The 23,237-nt window shown below is 44.2% G+C and overlaps 1 protein-coding gene across 1 annotated transcript in view; it reads left to right on the top strand.

Moving 5' to 3' along the window:
* The window catches only part of TUT1 (terminal uridylyl transferase 1, U6 snRNA-specific), a 233,739-nt gene that overhangs the window by 21,725 nt on the left and 188,777 nt on the right, over nt 1–23,237 (top strand). Inside the window, exon 3 of the mRNA XM_078660593.1 lies at nt 7,287–7,496. Coding sequence (XP_078516719.1) covers nt 7,287–7,496 — 210 coding nt within the window. The remainder of the gene's footprint in view (nt 1–7,286; nt 7,497–23,237) is intronic.

Here is a 23,237-nt window from a genome sequence, read left to right as displayed (position 1 = left end):
CGGATGATGTTATACTTATGAGTCATACAAACGTGGGGTTGCAACGACTGATTGACGGCATCTCTTAAGTACTCCGAAGAAAATGGTATGCAGATAAACTATGCTAAGACCAAAGTGATGGTAATTACAAAAAAAAGTGCGACTAAAACACACACATACATGGTTCCTGCAAGGAAAAAAACTGGAACAAGTAAATGACTATAAGTACTTGGGAGTAACTTACAGTGATAATGGCAAGTTCGTGACGCACAAACATGATATTACAAGGAAAGCGAACTCCCTTATTGGTGCATTTAGATCAATCCAGAAATCCATTGGGGATTTGTCTTATCGTCCCTTATTAAAATCTATTGCAGCAAAATTACTACCTACTCTGTCATATGGTAGTGAGGTGCTCAACGGGAAAGATGCAGAGATTATCAACACCTCGGTTGCAAAAACGTATAGACTTTTATTTTCACTCCCAAAGAATGCCTCACAAACCCAAGAGAGATTGGAATTCGGCCTAAACGACCAATCTTGTGCAAGAAAAGGAAACATAATTAAAGTGTGGAACAGAATAAAAAACGATTACGACAATGAAATGTCTCGTCTACTTTGGCAAGAAATAAGTTATAACTGCTCCTTAACTACCGCCTCCTATTCAAATATAGCAATTAATGAGTATGGTATAGCTCCTATCTGGAACTCCATGGTTAAGCAGGAGAGTTTTAAAAAGACAGTAAATAAAATTACGGACTATCTCTCCTTGATAAAGGACAAAGATAACTTTGTTAAAAGACAGCATGCGTGGCCAATCGTAAATGGTTATAAGAAAAAGAAGATACAAACCTATCTGGAAACATTTTGGTCGGAAAAAACCCAACACATTTTTATCAATGCTAGGTTTGGTATCTTTCCAGGCTTATGCCATTTGGCACCATGGAAAAGAACGGATGATATCTGTTTGTGTAGGCTATGTAAATCTGGTCAAGAAAACATCTTACACTTAATGTGCCTTTGCCCGAACCTGGAAGCGGAAAGAAAAAGTATACTTAAGAAACTGTTTAACGAACGAGGAGTAAAGACTTGTAGACAGGCTCTAATGGCAACCTTAGATCCAGATGACCTATCAATTAATTCAGCTTACGTGAAATTTCTTATATTGGTTCAAAAAACGTTGGAAGCCTATCTTTGAATTGACTATAATCAGTGTCAAGATTATTCTACTAATTAATAATTTTAAGGGACAGAATATATATTTTATTGTATTATTAGTAGTATTTGAATATATGCATTGTGTTAGCATTTTATATTTGTATAAGTTTTAGCTGTTTTGTAAGATTTTAATTAATCAAACAAATAAAAACAAATTGAAATATTAGTGGTTGGGTGGGCAAGGATTCTAAGACATTTATTGCTCACACATAATCAATAATGAACACACGACTAAAGAATGAGATCCAGATCAATTTTATAAAATTTGACTTTGTACTTTATTTTAAGACCTATGTCTTCATAATAAAAGAAGTATGGGGCAGATGTATCAAGCTATTTTTTTAGTCGCAAACGCTGCGAATCGCTAAAAAACAGCGTTTGCGACTAAAAAATGGTATGTATGAAGAAAAATGCCTCGCAATATTAAGGAATCGCAAATTTTGCGATTCCTTCATATTGCGTAAGCATTTAAGAAATCACAAATTACGATTTCTTAAATGCAATGTATCAACCATTTCAGAATTGCGTATTTAGGCTAAGAAATCGCAAATTACCACCAACTTGTAGTTGGTGGTAATTTGCGATTTCTGTTACAAATGCACTTTATGCAATTTGTAAAGGTGCCATGTGGTGCTCATACATGCCCTTAGGGCATGTATGTGCGCCATATGCGCACACATGTCATTTTCAGGGGTGCAGCAGGGTGTTCTTGAGACACCCCTGCACCCTTGAAATTATTCTCAATTTGTGATTAGCAAATTGCGAATCGCAACTTGAGAATAATTTCACATTCATTCCTATGGGCCTCCTGGCCCATAGAAATGAATGGGAAATTATTCCTTAATTGCGATTAGCAATTTGCTAATCGCAATTAAGGAATTTTAAGAAATCGCTAAAAAATAGCGAATTTCTACATACATACCATTTTGCGATTTCTAAATAGCGATTCCTTAAAAATCGCTATTTAAAAATCGCAAAAGGGTATGTTGATACATCTGGCCGCAAGTTTTTTAAATTAGAAATAATTTTCACTTTAACAAATCTACACTTGGAAACCTTTTTCACCCTGTCCAATGTTATCCCATAGGACAAACAATATTGAGGTTAAGCAGGTGAGTATCGGACTTACAGTTTCAGTCTTCGGAGCTATAAGTCAGCAAGGGCCTGGGGTCAGGTAAGTACCAAAACTGCACCACCAGTGGCACAGAGGCGGCCGGGTGCAGAGGTCAAATTCTGAGATCGACCCAATGCTTTCCTATAGAGACAGGGGGTGACTGGAGCCACACTGCTTGTAGGTAAGTAAATCGGTTGCAGGGGCCAAGCTTTGGGTGTTAGGTTAAGCACAGGGGACCACAATGCAGCACCAAGCATACACCACCAGCGGCACAGGGGTGGGCGGGTGCAGGATACTCATTCGGCGTTGGGTGCCCATTGCTTTTCAATGAGTATTTTCCTGATGGTAAAGAGGCTGCAGGCGTGGTGGCACAAGTTGCAGGAGGATGACCAACGACCGTGTAGGTAAGTTGGGATGTAGGGGATAGTAGAGGCACAGTCGATTCAGCTCACCAAGGCCCAGAGGCTTCCAGTGAAGGGGTGCCTTTGGACGTCGGAATCTTTTTACGAGACCCGGTCGGGGAGAGCCTCTGGATGCGCACTGTAGGCACCGTCATGGAGAGCAGGAGAAGTCAACCAAAGCTGGACACAAGGTCAGGATCGCCAGAGAGACTTTACTACAGAAGTGAGCCACTCAGACTCCGGCCATGGGCTGGGGTCGTGGATCCACCTTGATCTTGAGTCTCTGCACTTGGATTCTTCAGGACAGGTCCGCTGTCCTCAGGAGCTTGGATTCTTTATTGAAGGAAACAGTCCTCCCAGTTGTTTTGGAGGTCGCGTGGCAAGACAGGTTGCAGGGTTGACAGAGCAGGAGACAGGCCGGTAGGGCCAGGGCCAAGGCAGTTGTTGTCTTCTGGTTTCGGCTACGGGGTGTCTTCTTTCTTCTTAGGTCGTCGCAGATCTGATGGCCAGGTCTGGGAAAGCCACCAAAATACTAAATTTGGGAGGCGTTTTAGGGTAGTAGCAGGTATGGTCAATGGGTACCTTTCCCGAGGTGACTATACCCTCTATTATGCCACCCTCCTGATGGAGGGGGCACAGACCCTGAATGGAGGCCCCCTCCCCATCCTCAAGATGGCGGGGACTGAAAGAGTGCTTCACCTCGCTCCCCCCCCTAACCCCCCACCACCTTAGGGGTGGATTTGGCAGATGTGGGCACACCTCCTATCTTTTTTAATTTTCCCACCAGTTTTCCCACCCAAGGTGGGGTGTATACCAGGAAACCAGGGGCTGCCATCTGCTGCTAACAGCAGAGGCTGGGGGTTGCATTATAAAGTTGGCAAACCTTTGAAGCTTCCCCTCTTCGAACACTGGCCCATCCTTGGGGAGGACGCATGACACCTCTGCCCATGATCTGCATTGTTCCTGGTCCCAGAGAGCAGGAGCTCTCTTCCTAGGGGTCCAGAAACATGTCTGGTGGTGGCAGGCTGCCCACAGCTGATCAGAGACGCCACCAGGGTTGGTAGGGATTACCTCTGAGGTGCCCTCTTGGTATATGGTACAATAAATCCTACGCTGGCATCAGTGTGGATTTATTGAAAGGAGTAGTTTGGTACCAAATACTCCTAAATTCAGTAAAGCCACCAAGATGCTGTGGAACTCGAGTTGTCGAATCCCCAGCCCATGTACTCTTTATGGCTTCACCAGCACTTACAATATTGGGAAATTCTGCCCAATATTGTATGGACATATCTGCTCGTGCAGATGTTCCCTCACATGTAATATAGTGCACCCTGCCTTATGGCTGTGAGGCCTGCTAGAGGGGTGACTTACTTATGCTGCCAGGCAATGTTAGCTGGCATGTCAACTTTGTCGTTTTCTCCCTCACAGTGGTATGCAGACTATAGATTATGCTTCCAACAATGTCATACTGTCATAGCTTTGCTCAAGAGGGCATTAGAGGCTCTCTCGAAAAGGGCTGAACGTTAGGTGACCTGACAAAATCATGGTCCACCTCTAATGCCTCACATCAGTATAAGGAAAGTACCTCCGGTATCCTTGCTTGATTGCCCTATTCACTGGAGGAAAACACGCAAACTGGTCTTCCTTTTTCACTACCTGTCCTACTTCGCCTGCCTTTTCTTCCCTGCTGAGGTTTTCAGAGCTCCTGCTCTCTTACAATAATTTCCAAATTTTTGCCTATTTTCTCAATTCTTCGGGCCAGATGCACGACCTTTTCAATTTGCGAGTCACAAATTGCGTCTTTTGCGACTCGCAAAATGGTATTTACAACAGTGACTCCGACACTGTTTGCGATTCCTAATGGGTTTGCAAATTGCCTGCCTCATTAATATTCATTTTGCAGGTCACGCTTTGCGACCCATTGGGAATAGCTAGCACTCCCATGGATGGTGGCCTGCTGGGGTCAGTAGACCACCATGTCTGTGACTGCTTTGTAAATAAAGCAGTTTTTTTTAGTTTTTTTTTTTTTAATGCAGCCAGTTTTCCTTCAAGTACAACGGGATGCATTTAAAAAAGGAAAAATAAAATGTTTGTTTAATTTTTTTTTTTAAAGAGTAGGCAGTGGTCCCTGGGAACACTGCCTGCTATTAAAAAATATTTTCTCACGCTAGGAACCAAGATGGCCGTGTAAGCTCCCGGCTCCGCTGACCTCCGCCAGTTGCTTATAAATCCTGATATCGATCCTGAATTCGCACTGGACGCCCGTGTGGCTGAAGTGTCGCTAAGCCTAAAGCTGCAATCCCGAGCTTTTTATCATCTCGAATGGTGAAGCTACGCCGTGTTTTCATTCTCAGCCTAACCCAGCGCGGAAGCCGGGGCTTTGATTTCTGAGCCATCCGAGTTGGAGTTGAACAACAACAGCCGCGGGACCTGGGCGGCGTCCGGTCTCTCGAAGTGGAGAATATCCTGACCGATTTGGATGGTGGTACAGTGGTCCGGTTTATACCAAGGGTACGGCGGCAAGAAGCACCGGTAGCTGTGTACGGGGGTCTGTCGCCTGAAGATCCTGCTGATCCACCGGGGTCGACTGATCTGGATCCTCGCTGGCGGCGATGGTGTTGAGACTACGAGTTTAACAGGCACACACCGTTACCGTCTACCCCGCCTGTGCCTGTCACCCCGGTGTAGTCGACCTCCGGGGTTAAAGATCTGATTTGTCGCTTTACGAGAGGAGATGGAACGGGCGGAATGTACGCCGTCGCTGCTGACCGTAATGGCCGCCATTGGGGCGCTTCACTCGCAAGTCACCACCATCATCCATACAATGGTCGTTACAGCTGAAAATATGTGCTTGAGACCAGACCATGACCCTTTGCCAGATTTGAAACATGCTGTGTTACCCGCGAATCAGATCTCGCCTGAGACAGAAGGCCCTGTACGGAAACCAGATCTGGTGTTTTTTGTCAGCTTCCGAACAACAGCTTACGAACTTGGAACTACCAAAAACTCATCATTCTCAATGGCGATACTGCCCAAGATGGACATAGCCGATCTTATACTCCTAAATAACGTCCTCAGTGCCTATCAGACTGATTTATTATTCTTCCCCTCCCAGTTGGTTCCGCTACGTTCTCGTAACTTACTGTTGATGGACTGATATCTTTGTTTGGTTTGGGGACTTCGAGTACTAAAACTGTGGAGTCGATCCTACTGTATTGGTTTTGACTTTCTTGAACGCTTTGAATCTCCTGTCAAGATGGCGGTTCGAGCGGAGAGAGTTCGCACGAAAGATTGCAGGGGCCAGGGATGAGTTTGATTGTCTGGGTTTAATATAAAGACTTCATTTGAAACGGGACTTGCAGCTTATAATGATGCGGGAGTCGACGGTTTTTGTAAACTTCCCCGGTTTGTTTGGCTTGTAATCGCTGCTTATATAATGTTTTGACTATATTTAGGGGTGGTTTGCTTCTGGCCGGGAATACGAGAGACCGGGAGCCTGTATGACATCTCCTCCTCCACTCTTTCCTACTTTTAGGTCTTAGTTTTTGGGCGACAGACACACTGCTAGTGGGGTCAGGCCGTAGCCATTGCAGGGGTGCAGGATGGGGGGAATTGTTTTTTTTTTTTTTGTCTTTGTTTAGTTCTATGGCCTTTTTCTTTCCTTTCCCCTTTATACGAGAGGTGTTTGCCTATCCTGATTCGATCCTTTCAACATTTCTGGGTGTCTACTCTAGTCTTAATTATCCTGAGTCGTGGGTGGACGGGCCTTGAAGGTTTCAACTTAACGGGGTTGTTGATCATACTGTTTTTCTCCTTTCACATACCTATTAATGTTGACATTCATACCCCGTGCTTGACTTAATCATATTGGTTTGTTCGCCTGCTCACCATTGAAAATACCCTATTGTATGATGCCCGATATGTGTATTATTTCCTTTTGTTTTCTTCTATTAATAAAGAGATATATAAAAAAAATATATTTTCTCTGCCAGTCACAAGGGGGAAGGGGTAACCTGGGGACCCCTTCCCCTTTGCTAGTGGCTTACTAGCTTTTTGAATTGGGTGGTAAACTGCAAGTGTTTTGCAACCGCAATTGCGGTTGCAAAACAATCGACTCGCTATTATGAAGGGACGCCCTTGGCACGCCTCTTTCTAATAGCGAGTCGCAAACCCTATTTTGCGAGTCTGTAATATGTTACAGACTCACAAAATAGGGTTTGTACATAAAGCAGACCTATTGTGCGTCCCAAACTGGACTGCAACTGCAAAAAAAGGACTTACATTTGGCCCTAATTCTTTCAGTTTCTTGTTTACATGTTGCACACCCATTCCCATATCTCTGTCATTATTTCAAGTGTTCCTTGTGACTTCCTCAATTTTTTGTGTGCATGTTTTCTTTCTCTATCTCTTGTGGATGTGTTTCTAGTTTGTCCGTTCTCCCCAGTCTCTCTTGCCCTTGACAACTATTCCCGCTCTATGCCTATTCTCTCTGCCCTGCATCCATTCGTTTGTCCTCTGTATCCATTTGTCTACTGTGCATATACTCACTTCTCTCATCTTCTCTCTTGTTTCAGGGTCTTTATGCGATAGTCGAGCTGCAAGACTTTGCCACCCTTCAGTCTGTGTTATCGCAAGAGCAACACTATATGGATGAGCAGAAGTTGCGAGTGAAGCCTCGTGAAAAGAAAGAGTTTGTATATGTTCCGCCGAAGAAGCAGGGGGCACGCAAGAGACAAGAGCTTAGCCTGGACAAACTTTCTGAGGCTCTTTGCCAATGTGAGGATGTAAGTATTATTCTATACATCAGTTTATAAAAACACCCTTCATTTGGGTCATGACTTTACTATGATCATCTATATTGAGCATGTAAAGTAAAATTGTGGCTGTTCTGATAATTTGCATACTCCAAGTTCCTGAAAATACCTTGATTCCCGAGCTTGTGATGATATTCATCTATGTACATCTCACAGTGATTAACGGGTATTCAAATTATGACCAAGGAGCAGTACTGGGTTCTCAAATGCAATGTCTAAGGTAAACAAGTGTATTAATTCAGATACTTTATCCATATTCAAAGTGGGGATTGAATATCTATCTGCCCAGCACACTTAGGACTGACTTCCTTTTCATGCCGAAGTACAGTGGATTTAAGGAATGCCAATGGTGCTGATTCGATAGTTGAAACTATCCCTTCAGATATAAATGCTGTGTCTAGGGATTTGGCACTAGGTGGCACACTTTTTATTATTATTTTACAGCCGCTAAGACTTCATAAAACTTGTTGTATTGGCAGTCAAATCATGCCTTAATTAGAAGTTGGGGGACATTTTCCAGCAAACAAAAAAATATCTTTTAACATAGGCCACTGTCTTCACAGTCTATACCAGATGTGCTGTATCTGCCGAACTTAACCTATGCTCACATTACCAATGCAATGCTTCAGTGCAGCAGTGTTCGTGAATCCTCTTACGGAACTGAATTGTATTTAAATGCACATAACAAGTGCTGAAGGACTGGCCCCAGATTCCTATTATTGAGTGTGCATGCCACCATCCTTTTACCATACAGGAGACTGCGGCTTTGAACATTGTTGGAAATGGCCCTTTTTGCAGGGTTACCCCAACCTTTTGCCTTCCTCCTCCTCTTTTTGCTAAAGTCTTTTTTTGGCTTTAGGACTCTGAGCACTTTACCACTGCTAACCAGTTCCAAAGTGCTTGTGCTTCTCCCATAAACATGTTGACATTGGTATATTTGTTGTACTGGTAAGTCCCTTGTATAGTCGTATGCCATATGCCGAGGGCCTGTACTTCAAATGCTACTAGTGAGCTACAGCATTGATTGTGCCAGCCACAGAAGTATCCTTTCACACCTGTCTCAAACCTGCCCCTGAAGGACCTGCATGTTCAGTTTACTTACACTTCAGATCAGCACGCTGACGTGCTTTAGGGAGAGCCTGAAAACCTGGCTGTTTCCTAGGAGCAATAATTAGTTCCTCTCTCTGGCAGCTTTCTCCATTGCTATATTGGCTCTCTTCACTCTAAGCGGCAGGATACCCGTAGGTTGACCGTTTTTTTGGCGCTATATAAATATTCACTTCACTTCCATGTGGCATTTAAAACCCCCTGCCAAGCCTTAAACTCTTATTTTATTACACAGACACTCCCCTAAAAAGGCCCTAAGGGCAGGGTGCTGTGTAACTAAAAGGCAGGACATGTAATTTGAAGTTTTACTTGTCCTTGTAGTGACAAACCGCTAAATTAGCTTTTTCACTGCTGTGAGGCCTACTCCTCTCATAGGCTAGCATTGGGGATTCCTTAAAATACTTTTAAAGTTGTAATTCCTTATCATAAAGAAGTAGCTACATCATGTTTCATATCTTGGGAATGGTGGTAATAAATCCCCTTTGGTGGTAAAGTTGGATTTGACATTACCAATTTAGAATTGCCACTTTTAAAAAGTGGATATTTCTCTGCTAGAAACTTAATATTTTTTTTTTTTTGAGTTTTATATAGAGCGAACTCCACCTGAAGATATCCCGTACCAGAGCGCTTTACATGAGCACCAGTTTCGTTACAATTGGACACATTCATTTTTGTTAGGCACGAGTCGATTAAGTAATTTGCCCAGAATCACAGGTTGTTGAGTGTCGTTGCCGAGACTTGAACCCGGGTCCCCAGCTTCAAAGTCATCTGTTCTAACCGTAAGGCCACATCCTCTCCCCAACCTTTGCTGTATGTGCCTACAGCCGGCCTCCAATACGCATCTGGGCTTGGTGACCGCTACACTTTGTGCATTCTCTCTAGACTGCAACAAACACAGGAAGGACTGGGTGTGACAGAGGACTCATCTGCATTCTGATAGCCTTCCTGGGCAGGAAGGGGGAGAGGTGCCTCGCACTTACATATGAATAGCCTGTGTCCTGTCCTCACACAAAGAGCTTATTAACCCTCACATATAGTCTGGCAGACAGGGCTGAGTCGAAAGGGATCCTTGTGCACTTCAGGGAGTTCTTTGAAGTCACCCCCTACATCACAGGCACTTTTGGTTATAAGTACTAGGGCTCTGACCCTGCCAAATCAGTATACTACTTTACCTGGGAAGAATTTTGCTCAAGTAAAGATTGCTGTGCTGTGAGGATTGCACTTTTCTGTGACTGACTGTTCTGAGGAACTACTTCTCTGCTTTGTTAAGCTGCTGTGCTGTTTGCTGATCTCAGCTCGGCTGAAGACAGGACTGGACCCCTCTCACTTGAACCAAGAGTGACTCCAAGGGCTTTCTGGCTTGCCTCCTGTTTTCTGAAGTCTCAAGGACACAAAAGACTTCCTGCAATTCTGCCGGTGCTGCTGGACTCTGCCATCTGGGAGTCCTACCCTTGCCTGTGGTGCCCCCTCCAGTCCTGGGCCTCAGAAGTGGGTTCTGCAACTGATTTGTGCAAAAATGTATTGCCTCGACTGCGTGAGAATTCCGACTGCATCATCCTTGTACGCCGACGCAGAGGCTGCTCTACTATGAAGAATCCATGCTCTGTGTGGCTTGACGACAGGGGCATTACAGTCACCTTAACAGAGCTTGACGACGGCGCATGACTCCCACTTTGCCCGGCTCGATGACGACCTAGTAGACTCTTGAATCTCGAAAAAAGCTTAATTCAGGTAGTTCTTCAGCGGGACCTGTCTCGGTCCTGTATCCGTTATGGACGTCCTGAACTTTTAATTTGAACTGGTCCCTCGCAACCTCAAGTAACCTTTTATCCGCAAGTGACTTCTAAGCACTGTTTGCACATTTAATCGTTAAAAATTCATATCTCGCTTCTTGCATTTTTGTCATTTTGGTCTTGATTTACTCAGATGAATATTCTCTGTTTTTCTAAACCTGTGTGGAGTCTTTTTGTCATGTTTTCGTTAAGTTACTGTAATGTAAGAGGTGCACAAATACTTTGCCCTTTGCCTCCTAAGTTAAGCCTGACTGCTCAGTGCTAAGCTACCAGACGGTGATGGCAGGCTAATTTAGGCTGTGTATCAGAGTTACTGGTCGTTCCCACTTGGAAAGGGTGCAAACCTTTGCCAACTAGAGAGCCCATTTCTAACAACCATGTTTTGCTTTTGAATTAATACTAGTTCTGACAAAAGGTCTGTCTAATATCACTGCTGTATCATGGTTGCACAGAGAACTCATTAGAAATGGTTCTTGGTGGGTGAAAAGGAAATTGTGGGTCTCCATTGGTCATTCTCCCCAAATCTTTGGATAGCTGACATCTTCTGACAACTTGGTTGCAACAACTCAATTTAGAGTGGAGTGATGGTATTTCAGCAGCTACCCATCCTCAGATTTTGGTTGTGCCACCAGACACTGTCTTTCAGTGGCTACCATGTACCTCTCCTTGAGAGCTGTGACAAGTATTGGTACTCACAAAGGTTGGATTTTTGAATTCCATCTGCTATGTCTTGAGAGTGAGATCCACTGTTGAGTACTTCAGACTGCTCTCTTAACTTGCTCTATCAGTGCACATTTATAAATTACTTTGCCTTAATGGCCTATAATATTGACACCTGTCGCGCCAGTGCTTATGTACAATATGCATTACTCCATTTACCCAAATCATTCCACTGTAAACTCAGTTCTGCACAGGTGCCCCAGTGTCTTCCTTCTCACCTCTGGCTCCCTAAAGCTGCACCTCAGCTTCTGTCTCAAGTTCCTCCAAGCGTTGCAGGGGGTGACGATCTGGGAGCTTTGATACATTTATGGAGTTAACTGTTATGAAGGTGTTCTTTGTGGAGGTCATTGCTCTCAAGTCTCCTATGCAACCTAACCTGCTGAGCAGAAACGTTATCTCTCACTCCTGCAGGTGTTTGAGATTCTTTTGAATAAACCCCTATCTGGGTTTAAATATAATGCCTCTAGGCTTTGTGGGGTAGATGTTAATTCCTCCTTTCTCCTACTATGGAAGCACTCTCAGAGACCAGCAACAACAGCCACATAGACATGGATTGTCGAAGAAGACAGCCTTTCCATTCCTTGAAGGATGGTGCCATAATGTATTATGTTCTGAAATCAGTAGAGATTTTATGAATAATAGGTAAGAGCCCCTGTCCTTAGGCCAGACATTCTCTATTCTCATGAAAGTGAAGCCTATTTCTACCACAGTGATTGCCATATAGTCAGAGAAAAGAAGTCCCTGCAGATGAGGTAGTTGGTGTTTCTTCGCTCTTTTACACTATCTTGTGTGATCTAAATTGACTTTACCAGAGGGTGAAGAGATGTCTTCTTCGCACTTGTCTTATTCAAATAAGACTATAAGTTAACTTGACTCACAGAGTAGGAGGTTCAACCAGAATGCCTCCCTTTTTTTATGACTGGCTGTTGGGGAAAAATCCTGGCTGTCATGCACTTTTTTACAGGCATGGAAAAAATGGTAAATCGAAGAAGTGCTTGCTACTGATCTCAGGAGAATATGCTGGGAGATAAGAAAACGTCAACCAGATAGCCTTGAACATATTTGCTCGATCAGCAACATGCACTGCAAACCTACCAATTTAGCTGTTAGCCTACTGTTTTACAGCCTTCCCAACCACCTTCTGAATTAAGATTGTACAATTACTGATATTTTGCAATGCCTTTGCCTGAGGTGATTCGTGACACTTCTTGGAAATGTCTGCACGCCTTAGCCTTCAAAAAATATAAAAAGGTCACCATGTCCTGCCTAGGTCTAAAGGGACTTGCAAGGGGAGGTGTGCTAAGAACATTTACATCTCCGGCTGTTCTGGGAATGCAACACCAGCACTTCTGTGTCTGCACTCAGATGGAGAAGGAATGGAAGCAAGAGAAGAAGTGGGAAAGGGAGAAGTGAACAAGAGGAGAGTGAGAAGAGAAACAAAACTAAAAATCACTGTTACATTATTTTTAAATTGTGGAGCACCAGAGACCAATCAATGGAGCATTGCTTTCCCTTCTCCTCAAAAGTCTGGCTTTCAGCTTAGCAGGCTTCGCAGCAGGCAAGGGATAACACAAAGGAATCTCGGTACTTAGCTGGGAGATGAAGAGGCACACCGCTATCTGACCATGGGAAATTATGAAAAGTCTTCATAAATCCTCCTTCCTCCCAAAGTGTCGGTAGGCCACTCTCTTTTCCTTTCAAGCTTGCTGGGGATAGCACATGAGCCACCTCAAGTTAATTTAAGGTTTTTAGCTGAACAGACCACAGTTGATTCAGTGAGGAAGAATGGTACCACTGACTCCAGGGCCGTCAGCATCTATGTATTCCATGACATCATCTGATACAACAAAATGCCAAGAAACATGGCAGTTTGCAAGGGGAGGGAGTGCCACATGTGAGAATCTTGAGAGGAGAGGAATAAAGAGTCTGTGCAAGGGTGTGGTAACTGAGGAATGAGGGCCGTGCCATTACAGATCACTGCGGCCTGACGTACAGCACTGGTGGCACCACAATACCTTTCATCATTGCCCACACAGGGTTTATGGATGCAAGTACATGAAGTGCCATCGCCAGTTAGTTCTAAAGCATGCATTAGGGGATGGAACCCTCCGAGAGGAGATTCCGTATGAAACTTAAGACGCATCTCTTCCCTATAGATTAGTGGTCTGTGTCGTGTTAGAGATTCTACTGGTTTGGCTGGTCTGATGGTTTAATGATGGGGTTCTATAGCGCGGGGACACACTGTTCAGTGTAACCAGGCGCTCAATAAATGGTTTTATTATTATTATTATTATTATTATTCTAGCTCCCGCCTTTCCCTAGCATCTGAGATCCACTCGCACTACTCACCTGCATGATCTTTTTGTTTAGTGACCAGCTGTGCACTGAGCTCCTCTAAATGCCTCTAATTTCTGCGTGAGAATGTGTCTAAGGTCACGGTAAAGATTAAGTGATATGCCCAGGATCCCACTGTTTTTATTTGTGGGGAAACCAGAATGTGATGATGGGTTCCTTAGCTTTAAACCATTTCACTCCAATGCCAATTTCTGCCTTTCTATTCAACCTCCTATATTATATTTTGTGAGACAAAGCATTGCCAATAGGAGGGTTTTGAATGGTCAATCTGGCTTTGGTATGTTCAAGTCAGTTTCATGGGCATATGTTTTTAAGACAGAACATATTCAATTACTTTGTTTTTAACAAGTGCACATACGTTTTTTAAGAAGATTGAATCCCATTTTAAATTCTCCATACTCTCAATCTGCACAGTTATTGCCCTGCAAGTCTTGAATGACAACATGCTGAGTCAGGAAAAAATCGCAGATTTCCTATATTTTCCTATATTTAAAAATAAATACACACTGCAAAAAAAATATGCTCCGTTCTACTCAGTCTATGCATTTACACTGTATTATAAATTGAAACGCGATCTTCTTAACTGAATTACAAACACATTTGATACAGAAGTGTGACTCACACTCTGGATTATAGAAGGTTGTTTGCTCAAGAAAGCTACCTTCAATACTAGGAAATAACTTTGTACTTTGTGTTAGGAGTGAAAAGTGGTTAACTATAACGTGGTACACATTTGTTAGTATTGCATTGACGGGCATCATGTATTTACTAACAGTGATGTTAGCATACCATACAACAATTATTCTGTGCTCATATAATTCCAGAGGAGTTTACAAAAAATAGTTTATACCCCCACACAGGTAACTCCTTGTGGACTAACAAGTGCAATAGAGTTCGGAATCGTAAGGGATCACTTGTGAAAACAAGAAGATACTTCTGTGACTGAAAGATGTCTTCCGTCAACTTCCCAGAAGAACAGATGACAGAATTTCAACAAAAATCTATGTATCACACTAGGAAGCTGGCTCTGTATATCCTATACCAAAGTAGGTATCGTGTGCACAGAGTCCAGTGGATCCCCATAGGTATAGCAGAGGCTTAAGTAGATCATACCATACTCTATTTTTTTGGTAGTGTGGTTGAGCAGTCAGGCTTATCAGGAGGGTAGTGTTAAACATTTGTTTTACATACTCAGGCAAGAAATGATGTCACACACTCAGACTGAATCCAGATCAATTTTTTGTATAAAAAGTTATTTTGTTGTTTTATTTTCTAGAACCAAGATTTACTTAGTAGCAGGTAAGTTAGACTCTTCATACAATGTTAGTTTGAGAAATACAATGAACACTAGATTTGTGTGAACATTCAAGTTACTTTTTCAGTCGAGAAAACAGTTCAAAAGCACTTGAGATTACTGGTAGTTCACTTTTAGATTACTTAGAGATTACTTTCCTAGTTTAGCATGAAACACTCATCCAACACAGTTTGAGCAACACAGGACATTGGGAAGCAGGTTAACTCTGGTGAAAGCACTATGTTACTTAGAAAACATACCATTTAGTCCTATGGAGAAAAACGAAGTGCTAAGTTCACAGGTAAGTAAACGGTTTGGGGGGGGGGGGGGGGGGGTAGAACCAAGGTTCTGGTTGGCACTTAAGGGGCACCACCAGCAGCACTAAGGCGGCTGGGTGCAGAATGCAGGGTTCCAATGTTAGCCAATGGGGCTTGCGGGCACGTCGGTTGAGGATTGCATACGGGCAGCCACTCAGTCTTGGGAGCCAAGCTCCTAGGGTTAAGGTCAGGGCAAAGGGGGTCCCAGGTTGGTACCAAGTCCACACCACCCACGGTGCAGGGCGACCGGGTGCAGGGTGCTTTCAATGGAGGATGTCGGTCGCGGGAAAGGACTGCGGACTGCAGGCTGCAGCCTGAAGACTGGATGAAGGGAACCAACGACTGAAGGATGAAGTTGAAGAGTTGTTGGACATCAGGACACCGTCGGTTGGGTACCTCAGGACTCGGGGGCTGCGGGTGAAGGGGTGTCTTTTCGTGTCGGGTTCTTCTCACCGGTTTCCGTTGTGGTGGGGGGACCCTTCAGGGTGAAGGTCGGTGGAGGTCATCCAATGATAGATCACAGGTCAGGATCGCTTGGAGGACCTTGCTAGGGTGTTGGGCCTATCAGACTCTGGAAGTGGGAATCGGCTGCAGAGTGGTGAGGATTCACGGATCCGGCTGAATCTGGAGTCCTGGCTTGGGTTGGTGTTAGAGAAATTCGGTGTTCACAGGAGATCAGAGTTCTTTAGGAAGGCAGGGCAGGTCCCCGGGATTCTTGGAGGCTGATGGCTGCAGGACACGCCATGTTCAGCTTGCAGGGGATCAGAACAGGAGAGAGGCCTGTAGGGTTGGGGTCAAAGCAGTTGTTGTCCTTCTCTTCTGTAGCACAACTCTTCAGACCTCCTCCTTGTCACGTTGAATATGAAGAGGAAAGGTACAGGGGTGCCCCCAAATACTAGATTTAAGGGCTTTACAGGGGCATGAAGGTTTGTGACCAATGGGTCCCTTCACTGGGGTGTTTACACTCCCTAGTATGCCACCCTCCGGTTGGAGGGGGGCATACACGTCTTCCTAATTGGAGGGGTCCCTATCTCCAAATTGCGAGGACTGAAAGGTGGCCTTCATTTTTCCTCCCCCACCTGAGGGGTGGGGTTGGCAAAGGTGGCACACCTCCTTTCCTGGCTAGATTTTACAGCCAGTTCTTGCGCCGATATCTGCCTCCAAAACCAGCGGGAGCCAGTTGCTGATAGCAGCAAAAGGCTGGGAGTATCTGACAAATGTGGCAGACCTTTGAAGCTCCATCTTCGAGGACCCTGCCCATCCTGGGGGAGGATGCATTACACCTCTGCCCAGGATGTGCTTTGTTTCCAGACCCAGGGAGAGGAGACTCTCTACCCAGGGGTCCACAAACCTGTCTGGTGGTGGCAGATAGCTGGGAGCCAGTTAGGGACCACACCAGGGTTGGTTGTTTTCTTCAGGGGGCGTCTCCAAGATACCCTCTATGTGCATTTTTTATTGAATTCCACACTGGCATCAGTGCGGGTTTAATGTGCTGGGAAGTTTGATACCAAACTTCCCAGACTTCAGTAAAGCCATCATGGAGGTTTGGAGTTCGTGTTGACAAACTCCCAGCCCATGCATTCAAAATGGTTTCACTTCACTTACAATGTCTGTAAATGGCACTGACACTGAAGGGGCATATTGCTGTTGCAGCTATGCCATCTCCTGGGTATGGTGCACCCTGCCATTAAGTCTGTAAGGCCTGCTAGAGGGGTGTCTTACCCATGCCCAGGCAGTGTTGGTGGGCATGCAACTCTTAAGTTTGGTCTGCACCAAAACACCCAGTCCGCATTGACAGGGTGGGGGTGTTAAGGTGAGGGCACTCTGAGGGTGGCATAATAAATGCTGCAGCCCTCAGAAGCCCTCTCTAGTCATAAGGCCCTTGGTACCAGGGGTACCTTTTACAAGGAACTTACAGGTGGCCCAGAGGTGTGCCAATTTTGGGTACAAAGGTACAGTTTTAGGAAAGAACAACAGTGTTGGGGCCTGGTTAGCAGGGCCCCAGCGCACACTAGGTCAAAGTTGGCAGCAGGTATCTGGCAAAATGTTAGGGCGTAACCGTGCAAAATGGGCACTTTCCTACATTCACAGTTGCCTAACAAGGACACTTGACTACAAATAACTTATTTGCTATGCTTTCAAGATGGCTGCCACCATTGTAAAGTTTCACGACTGTCCTATGGCCTAATGGGACATGTTGTCCTGATTTTCTTGACTCCTGTTGTGTTGTACTTTCATTATCTTCTTATGTAATAAGGTTCTGTTTGTGAGGTAATGGAATGGTTATGGAATGTTATATTTCAAGTGGTACTAGAACGAGGTCAGTTGGAGCTAGTGAGGGAAGGAGGAAGATATCTGGATGCTGACAGTGGACCTGGGCTGAATAAAGAGGGTACTTGCATTCCTAATTCTGGATGAGACTGAGTTTGTACAGAGTGGTGACGAGATTCAGCCCTGGCAGGTGAACCCACGAGTAGGGTGCAGAAATCCAATGGTGACCGGTAAAGCATCAGCGATGGTGTGGCTGAATAGATTAGTTATCAGCTGGCTGCTTTATTGTGGAGGTTTGTGGCGGAGAATATGCAACCGTGTACCTGCGCCCAATTTGAGTGGTCTATTGGGCAGAACTATCGAAGAGACGCAAGCGATCAAGGGGCACTAGCATAGCTGATTGCGAGCCCATGCATGGGGGCAAGCGTTTGCTAGCCTAGCATGAAAGCTACTGTTTGTTAGCCCCAATTATAGTCCATCCCCTGGTGGTGTTGCTTGGCCATGTGTCACATCAGAGATTTCTTGATTAGCAACATACAGAACCTCCGAACATAACGTCTTATGTGACGGGGTCACGCGTGTACCTTGCCATCAGCCATTTTGATCAATTACTCTGTGTTTCGCAGATTTAGCTATATCGGACTTCAATTTCATTGGATTTATTTTCGCGGGCACGTTATTTAACATCTTTGATTTTTTAATTAGTAAGCTTTCTTTATTGTCTTTTTACTGCATGACAGTCTGGCAGTTAGTGGATATATTAGCATCTTTGCTGTCATCATATTTTGACGCTTGGGGGTATGTTGTTTCTGGTTCTTAAAAGAAGACAAAGATGTGTGCTTCACAAACAGTCATGTTAACACCCTTCAACCATTTTAGCAGTACCAGGGGGTCCACAATTGAAATGGCACGAATGGAAGGATTATTTTTTTTAATTATATCAATACTATTGAGGATCAAGACTTATGTCAAGAAAAGGAAAATAAGATACTGTTACATTTGCCAAACGTTGAACTATTTGCGACATGAGGCAAGCAAGGATGGCATAAAACCGAAGAGAGAGTTGGTGAGTGCCACATGGTATGCATCTGTATCAGCTAACAAGGGAGACTTGATGTCCTTCTTGGAACTAGTGGAATTTCATTCCAAGTTCGTAATAATTAAAAAAATCAGAGAAAACTCATGGGTTTAGACAAATGCTAAAGAAAAAGAGCAAATTTAACTGGTCAGAGAAAATGGAGGAATCGATTTGAATCGATATATAAATTCAGCAAATGCCTTAAATGTATTTGACCCCAGCAGTAGGGGCATAATCACCACTAACACAAGCTGTAAAGGGATTGGGGCAGTGTTGTCACAAAGACATAAATGTGGCAATGAAGTGACAGTGGCTTATGCGTCCAGTGCGTTGTCTTAAGCAGCGGCACAATATTCAGTGGTGGAAAGGGAGACATTACCTGTGGTGTGGGGCTTTGAGTATTTTCAGACTTTGTGTGGGGTTTTGATGTATTAATTAGATGCAGTCATAAACCTCTTGTAAAATGATTATCCACTGAAGGGTTGGTGAGCGCTACTCCGAGAATTGCCTGGTTATCCAGAAGACTTATGGATTATAATTACAAGTTGGAGCATGTACCTGGTGTAAAAAGAAAAATAGCTGACTGCTTGAGCAGGTTGCCCCTGTCTCTGTGTGAAGCACCACAGGATAATTAAGAGGATTTGATTGTGGCTTAGACAGATGGAAGGGAAAAGAGTGCAATAACTTAGGATGAATGGCGTGAGTTAATGGGCATGTATATTGCTTTAGGAACAGTAAAATTGTACGTGACAGAAGGTTGGCCAGAGAAGAAATTTGTTGAGGAAGTATGTCGCAAGTTCTGGGAGGTTTGTCACAATTTATCTGTGTTGGGAGATATATAATTAGATGAGGGGTGAGAGAATTGTACCACAGCATAGTGTGAGAAATAAAGTTATGTCATGAAAGACATCTGTGCATAATGAAAAGCAAGAAAGGCATCAAAGGGTGGTATTGGTGTCCAGGAATGGATGGGGGTGTAAAATCGGCGGTTAGAGAGTGTGAAGTTGCAGCTAAGTCTTAAGTTACTATGAGACTGCCTTTAGTGCCTGTGGATTGGTCTAGTATGACTTGGGAAAAGATTGGTTGGACTTTTGTGGAGAATGCCAGTGCGGAGAAAGTTTTCAAATGTTTGGGTGACTTGGGATGAAATGGGAGACTTTCCCACATGTTGGAAACGGGCTTCTATCTCTCCTTTTGCTTAAGAAGCCCTCATTGGACATCACTGACCCCAACAGTTATAGGCCTATCGCTAGACTGCCACTGCCTGCCAAACTTATTGAGAAGGCCATGAATTTCCGGCTCCGTGCATTTCTGCGCACTTCTCTGGGTCTGGACTCAGCCCAACATGGGTTCAGGGAAGGACATAGCACTGAGACCGCCCTGGTTAAATCTACGGAGGAGGTCAGGAAGGCACTGGACATAGGGGGTTAGGCGGTGCTAGTCCTCCTCGACCTGTCGGCGGCCTTCGATACGGTCCACCACAGTGTTTTGGTGGACCGGTTAGAGGACTGCGGGATCCAGGGGCGAGCACTGAGCATCCTGAAAGCCTTCCTTATGAACAGGGTCCAAGTGGTGGCGATGGGAGATTTCGACTCTAGACCTTTCGAACTCCCAGGGGGGGTTCCCTCAGGGATCCTCCCTAAGTCCCACTTTATTCAACATCTACGTATCCTCGCTTGCCCTGGTGATCCGATCCTTCGGGTTCGAGTTAACATCCTATGCAGACGACACCCAGATCGTGGTCTCGCTGCTCCCGGGGAGAGAACTAGGCGTGGCAGCCAGGTTTCAGGACTGTATGTCAGCAGTTAGCACATGAATGGCAAAGAATTGCCTAAAACTGAACTCCTCCAAAACAGAGGTGCTACTCTTCGGTTCCAATATAAATCTCTGGAGCCCTAAGTGGTGGCCGGAAGACATGGGATCTCCTCCCTCCCCTTCATCAAAGGTGAGGAACTTAGGAGTTATCATTGATGATCAACTCTCCTTTAAACCCCAAGTCAAGGCCCTCACATCTTCCATCCACTGGACCTTGAAAATCATCAGGAAGGTCCTCCCCTTCTTACCGGTTGGAAGTAGAAAAACTGTTGTATCTGCACTTGTGCTCTCCCGCCTCGATTACTGTAACAGCCTTCGTCTCGAGGCACAACAGGGGCTGCTTAATAAGCTACAGGTCCTGCTAAATGCGGCTGCCCGTCTTATTACCAGACTGCCCAAGTTTGCATTGGTCGCTCGTGAGCTGGAGAAGCTACATTGGCTCCCGGTGCAGAAACGGATCATGTTCAAATCCTTGTGCATAGTCCACAAGGCGCTCCATGGTCTGGGCCCAGCCTTTCTCCAGCAGCACTTCCAATGGTACATGCCAGGCAGACAACTAAGGTCGGCCAGCAGGGGGCTGATCAAGACAGCCCGCATCAGGAAGGTGCGCTGGGGGGGCAGAAGCTTCTTCATTGGGGCGGCGAAGGCATGGAATGCCCTTCCGCTGGCCCTTAAGCATAGTATGAACTTGCTGGCTTTTCGGAAAAATCTGAAACATGGCTTTTTACCATCTAGTTGGGAGGTTAGAAACTTTGGGAGCTACCACTTCAGTGCCAGGACACCGGTTGGTAACAGCGTGCTTTATAAGTGATAAAAATAAATAAATAAAACAAACTTGTTCCAGAGAGAGGGTCTACCTAGGAAAGTAATTACTGATAATGCTGATGAAGTTAAGGCAGCGTTGATTGAATCGTTTTTGCAGTGCAATGTTGTGGCACATAAATTCACTCTGTTTATTATCCTGGAGGTAATGCTGCAGTTGAATTGTTCAACTGTGTTATAAATGGGGCTTTGCAAATGGCCACTAGCAAAATTAAAAAGTGTATGTTGGAAGTGAAGGAGATGGTGTGGATGTATCGGGTTACACCAGTGGTTACGGGATACAGTCCTTTTACAGTCATGCGAGGTAGAGTTCTGTTCACTAAGGATTCTCAGGGGTGGATGGAGCAAACTGCTCAAGTTTATTGGTCACCTAATGTGGTTAAAGATTATAAAAAATAATCTCGAAGTATAAATTGTACTGTGATGGCAGTTCTGGAGTTAAGTTTGTGCAGCTCTGTGTGCAAGAGATGGTACGAGACAAAAAAAATGGGAAGGTGAAAGGAAGAAAGTAAATATTCTAAAATGGTGATGGTAGAAGAAGTGTATATGAATGCTGCAAAGTAAAGTGATGGTTGCATATGAGTAGATTAGTGAAATGCCTATGTGATATGAAGGTGGAAGAAGGTAATCTGATGAAAAAGCGTTATAAATGGTTGAATGAAGATGAGACTTGGATATCATAGATAGAGAAATAAGATGGAGGAGTGGAATATATGAATTGCTGTGATGAGAGGAGAGGCACTCTTGGGGGTGTAGGGATGTGGAATTCCTACAGCCCGACGCCCAGGACATATTGTTTTGTGTCAAGGGCAACAAGTTTACATGTGTATTTTGTCCTTGGGACAAATAGGCCCTGCAGCACAAACCCTTTGCCTGCCAGTTTACAGTACTAAATTATAAATCAGGAAAGGGCATTGTCTTCAATTAAGGTAATATTTGTTTCCATGTAGTGATGCTGTTCAAACTTGTATTCATGGTTCATTAATGCAAAGCCTTTATTATTGGGGCGAGTGCTCTAAGTAAATGTAGTAAGCTCGGACTGCACTACTGACAGGTATTCCAGTATAACATGTGTACACACGTTCTCAAAGTTTAGCAATATGAGGCTATGTATAATGCTCCCAGAATGCTCTCTGATTAGATGCAGAAACTTGAAAGCAAGATTGATGATTCTGTGCTTTTAAAGAAAATGTTTACAAAAAAATGCAAGTAAAAAAAAAAACATTTAGCGAAACTACTGTAAAATTTGAGATACCATTTCTTTGCAGCATCATTTAGTAAAATGTGTTGCTTTATGTATTATTTCTCAAATATTCATAATGAAAAGTAAGTGTAACTAGTTTCAATAAGATTATGGGAAACAAAAATAAACACGCAGTGTCAAAGTCAGTAGGTCTGAAATTGGTGGTCTGCCTTTTGATTTTGTAAATGTTAACTAGTTTTGGTATGGTTTTTGTAAAGTCTTTTTGGTTTGGCAGCTGCCTTATACTCGCCATTATAACAAACATTACCAAAAGCAAACAAAATTTGGGACTCAAAAAGCACACGTTGCCACAGTAGTTCCTGCCACTGAACAAAACTAATCAAAGAGACTACATCAGAACTTTAATCCCCTTCGCTGCGCGCGGCGGCCAACGGCCGTCGCGAGCAGTACCTCGGTAGTGCTGTGCACGTCCGTTTGCCGATGCGGCACTGCCCACTCCTTTAAACCGCCGCACCGGGGCGGAATTCGCGCCACGGTTAAGCAGCTAAATAAGGAGCTTGCTGCCAGAATTTGTCTCCGCAGTACATGGCACAAAAGGGAGAAGTGGATTTTGTTACAGGATAAGTAGATTTATGAAGCAACCTGCCCCATGGACAAGCAGATATTTTATTACATTCCACACCCCTGAGGTGACCAAGAAAGGTGTGAGCAAAGTAAATCTGGTTGCATCGTCAGGAGGCCCAGGCACCTAAAGTATTATATTACTTGATTGTATGTACTTGAAGGATTATATTACTTGATTACACTGTGCTTAGATTGATTCATGGGATATTATGTTAGTGTTTCAGTGGTTCTGTTTTTTATTTTATTTTGTTTAGGGGATGTGTTGTGTTGTACTTTTATTATCTTGTGTAATAAGGTTCTGCTTATGAGGT

The sequence above is a fragment of the Lissotriton helveticus genome, chromosome 9, assembly GCF_964261635.1.
Source record: "Lissotriton helveticus chromosome 9, aLisHel1.1, whole genome shotgun sequence".
NCBI classification, from domain to species: domain Eukaryota; kingdom Metazoa; phylum Chordata; class Amphibia; order Caudata; family Salamandridae; genus Lissotriton; species Lissotriton helveticus.
Note: the sequence above shows the minus strand (reverse complement) of the source record. Positions and strands in the feature narration are given on the sequence as shown.